General features: G+C 45.3%; 1 protein-coding gene across 2 annotated transcripts in view; it reads right to left on the bottom strand.

The window, feature by feature from the left end:
* Nucleotides 1-3,806, bottom strand: part of tpcn3 (two pore segment channel 3) — a 44,639-nt gene extending 40,833 nt beyond the window's left edge. For both annotated transcript variants that reach the window (XM_028460725.1, XM_028460733.1), the window contains exon 1: nucleotides 3,558-3,806. In XM_028460725.1, the coding sequence (XP_028316526.1) occupies nucleotides 3,558-3,629 (72 nt within the window). In that variant the 5' untranslated portion in view covers nucleotides 3,630-3,806. The remainder of the gene's footprint in view (nucleotides 1-3,557) is intronic.
* Between the last annotated feature and the right edge of the window lie 282 nt (nucleotides 3,807-4,088).

Raw genomic sequence — 4,088 nt, 5'->3', positions numbered from 1 at the left:
CCGGGGACTTGCCCTTGGGGGGTCCTGGTCCCGGGGGGTGCTCCTGGGGCCCGGGTGATTGGCTGGCTGGCCGGGCCGGTCCTGGCGGGGGTCTTTCGGGGCGGGTGCCGCGTGCCGCGCCCTTGCATACCTAGTGGTACGGCCCCTGCTTGGGCAGTGCCCCGTGAGGCAGGGTGCTGGGGATGCACAAGGCGGTCTGGCTTGGCCCTTGGAGGGGGCCCTGGCTTTTAAAAAAAAAATAAAAAAATAAAAAACTAAAGCCCGTTGCGCGGGCGACATCAACAATAGGTGATTTGGGGCGCCATGGGGGGCTTGGTTGGGGTGCCTGGGGGCCGGCGGGGAGACTCCCGGCGGCCCCCTGGTGCCTTATGCGGCTTGGGGTGTGGTCGTCCTCCCTGGGCGGGCTGCTCCTGGTGCTGCGTTCATTCCGGTCCCTCTGGCTGGGGTCGGGTCCCTGCTGGCTCTGGGCCCGGCGGCGGGTGCCCGCCGGCTGGCCCGTTCGGCGTGGCTCTGGTCGTCTGCTGGGCGTGGGCTTCGGCTCCTCCGCTGGGGTCTCGGGCGGGGAGCTCTCTGGGGCCCTCCCCTCGGGGGGTTGGGCGCGGGGGTGTGGGGGGGGTGGGGGGTGGGGTGGGGTGGGGGGTCTGGGGGTTGGGGGTTGGATTGGTGGCGTGGTGCGCTGGGTCCTTGGCTCCTTGGGGCTTTCTCGGGTGTGTATGGGGGGGGCGATGGTTGCCTCTCGGTTTGGGATCTTGGGGGCGTTCGGGGGGCTGCCTGGCCGTGTGGTGGTCGCCGGGGGCCCCCGGGTTGCCCGCTCTTGCTGCTGGCCTGGCTGCTTCCGGGGCCCGGGGGCGACTCGTGGGTTTTGCAGTGGCGGTTCTTGGAAATACATTTGTCATGGATGCACTGGCCTTGGGCTGTGGGATAACACTCATACTGGGCTCAACCACAGACACGTTGTTCCCAAATACCTGTTTTATGAACTTCCACTCACTTCTTCTCCTCTGCTCACAGCCACCACCATTATTCCTAAGCCGCACACTGGTCACCAAACTGGCTTGATAACTCAACAATAAGCACAATATACACAACCACAATTTCACATCGCATCACTTGAAATCTATCGACTACTCCCCACCCATTCCATTTCCTATCTTGTATTCCTCTTCCCTGTTAACTTCCCCACCCCTCTCCAACCCCTCACCTTGGTGTAACACTGCCCTCTCTTTTTTTACATCCTCCCTTTAATAAAGTATTTCTTACCCTTCCCTAGGGAGGGCAAAAAAAAAAAAAAAAAAAAAAAAAAAAAAAAAAAAAAAAAAAAAAAAAAAAGGTTTTCTAAACAATGCAAATTGTTGTTAAATACATTTTAACTATTTGTTTTTGTTTTTTAACAATTTGGAATCATTGTCGATGTTTGTAAAATATTAGAAACTTTTCTCATGAGACAATAATATTTTTTACATTTTGAGTTTTTCTCTCTCATGCTAACAATTGGAGTTGATGCAAAAATAACGTTAAAAATTAAAAAAAAGATCAAATAAAAACATCGTCATCTTTTCTTTTTTGTTGTCATCTTATTTCCATTTCCGTCTCATGAGTATTGTATCGTAATATTGTCCCATCTGTGGAACTTTACTCATAAATAACCAACAGCCTCATGTAAACCAATATTTTAACTTTGTACTTGTAACTTTTTGTTTGTTGGGTTATTTTGGACGTGTTTGCTACATTTGCACTCGATTTTATATAATTTTTATAAAATGTGTGATACATATTTCATAGGAATGTAATATAATATTATTATAGAAAGGACTGAACATAATAAATGGACCTTTGTCTGGTTCAATGTCCTGTGGGGTTCCTCAGGGATCTGTTCTTGGACCTCTTCTGTTTAGCCTTTATATGCTTCCTTTAGGACACATTTTACACAACTGTAAGGTTGATTATCAGAGCTACGCAGATGACACACAACTATATCTATCACTGAACCCAGATGACTATGGTCCCATTGAGGTGTTGTGTGACTGTTTAGAAAAAGTAAACTGATGGATGAGTGAAAACTTCCTTCAACTAAACCATGACAAGATGGAGGTGATTGTCTTTGGTAACAATGAAAAGAGGACTGCTGTCAGCAAGTATCTGAGTCTGGATCTTTAGAAGATAAAGACCAAGTCAAAAACCTTGGTGTTCTGATTGACTCAGATCTGACATTCAGCATCAGATCAAATCTATCACAAAAAACATCTTCTACCACCTAAAGAACATCTCCAGAGTGAAAGGTTTAATGACTCAGAAAGATCAGGAGAAACTGGTCCATGCTTTTATCTCCAGCAGACTGGACTATTGTAATGGTCTTCATCAAACATCTACAGCTGGTTCAGAACGCTGCAGCTCAGGTCTGAACCAGAACAAAGAGGTCAGAACACATTACACTGGCTCCCAGTCAGCCTCAGAGGAGACTGTAAAGTTCTGCTGCTGGTTATAAATGTGTGAATGGGTTTGGTCCAGAATACATCAGTGAGATGTTAGTCAGGTATGAACCCAGCAGGTCTCTCAGATCTATGGACACAGGTCAGATAGTGGAGCCCAGAGCTCACAGTAACCATGGTGATGCTGTGTTTAGTTGTTATGCTGCAAAGAAGTGGAACAAACTGCAGCAGAGCTGAAGTCAGCATCACATGTGAACATTTTTAAATCAAAGTTAACCCCTTGATGCCAATTGTCACAGCTATAATAGTGTCTGTATTCATCCACTGTCATGTATTATCAATACGTACCGAGAGACATTTTAGTTTCTCATAAACCGCTCAGAGGGGACACTACATCTGGTTCCAGATGGTGAAGCTGTAAATGTGCTACACCTGTAAAGTTGTGCTAAGATAAAAATATGTAATGTCTAAATGTGTACTTGTATTGCTGACATAAGGAGTAACTGTGACAAATATCTTTGAAGATATTCAACGGTTCTGATTTGTCATTAATTGGTTACATTTGGCCACAATGGCTTAGTTGATGATAATGTCAGTCACATGCTGTACTTTGTGTATTTTTTATTAATAAAATTGGAAATCAATTCAGGTACCAAAGTGTTTTAAAGGAACTATTTTTCTCTATGAATGAGAGAGATTTTTGTTCATATTGATGATGTCATGTGTTAGTTGATGATTTTAATGTTCTTATAAATTTTAAGCTGTTTAATGTTTTCTGATTGATCATATAAAGCACATTGAATTACCTGGTGTATGAAATACACTAAACAAATACATTTGCCTTGCCTAGTTCTGATGTTAAATAGGCCCCGCCCCCTGAACAGATGTTCTGATTCTCCTCAATGTTAACTCTTTATGATCAGAGAAGAAGAAAGTCCACTCAGTTTAAACTACAGTCACATGATGAGGAAGGTGTGTGTGTGTGTGTGTGTGTGTGTGTGTGTGTGTGTGTGTGTGTGTGTGTGTGTGTGTGTGTGTGTGTGTGTGTGTGTGTGTGTGTGTGTGTGTGTGTGTGTGTGTGCGTTGCGTGCGTGCGTGTGTGTGTGTGTGTGTGTGTGTGTGTATCACCTCGTTGCTCTTCTCTGATTCTGAAGATCTTTTTTCTTCTCCAGGAGGATCTTCATAAATGTTCTCAGACATTTCTGCAAAGCTCAGCAGAAACACACAGAGTCAGAGTTAAAGGTTCCTTAAATGTTCCTTAAATGTTCCTTAAACAGTTCTCAGCTTCAGTCGATGGTTTCAAAGTAAAGTGAAGTAAATCTGCAGCTGTTTCTACAGGAGGATCAGTGTGTGTGTGTGTGTGTGTGTGTGTGTGTGGGTAGGTCGCTCCTGGACAGTCACGTGACTCCCCGCGGATGACTAACGGAACCTGAGACACATTGGCCCCGCCCCCCATAGTCTTTCTGGTATTATTTACTTTTTAAAATAAATATCTGTACTTTCTACTCCTTACATTTAAAACATCGTTTTTTTATTAAGTGTCTATTCGTACGGACAACCCCCGGTGCTATTGGTACGTAACGTCTAAGGATAGGTTTCGGGTTAGTCTTAGTCACGTGACCTAAACTGGCCAATGAGCGGCGCTGCGTACGGATAGAC

The sequence above is a fragment of the Gouania willdenowi genome, chromosome 1 (assembly GCF_900634775.1).
Source record: "Gouania willdenowi chromosome 1, fGouWil2.1, whole genome shotgun sequence".
NCBI lineage: Eukaryota > Metazoa > Chordata > Actinopteri > Blenniiformes > Gobiesocidae > Gouania > Gouania willdenowi.
Note: the sequence above shows the minus strand (reverse complement) of the source record. Positions and strands in the feature narration are given on the sequence as shown.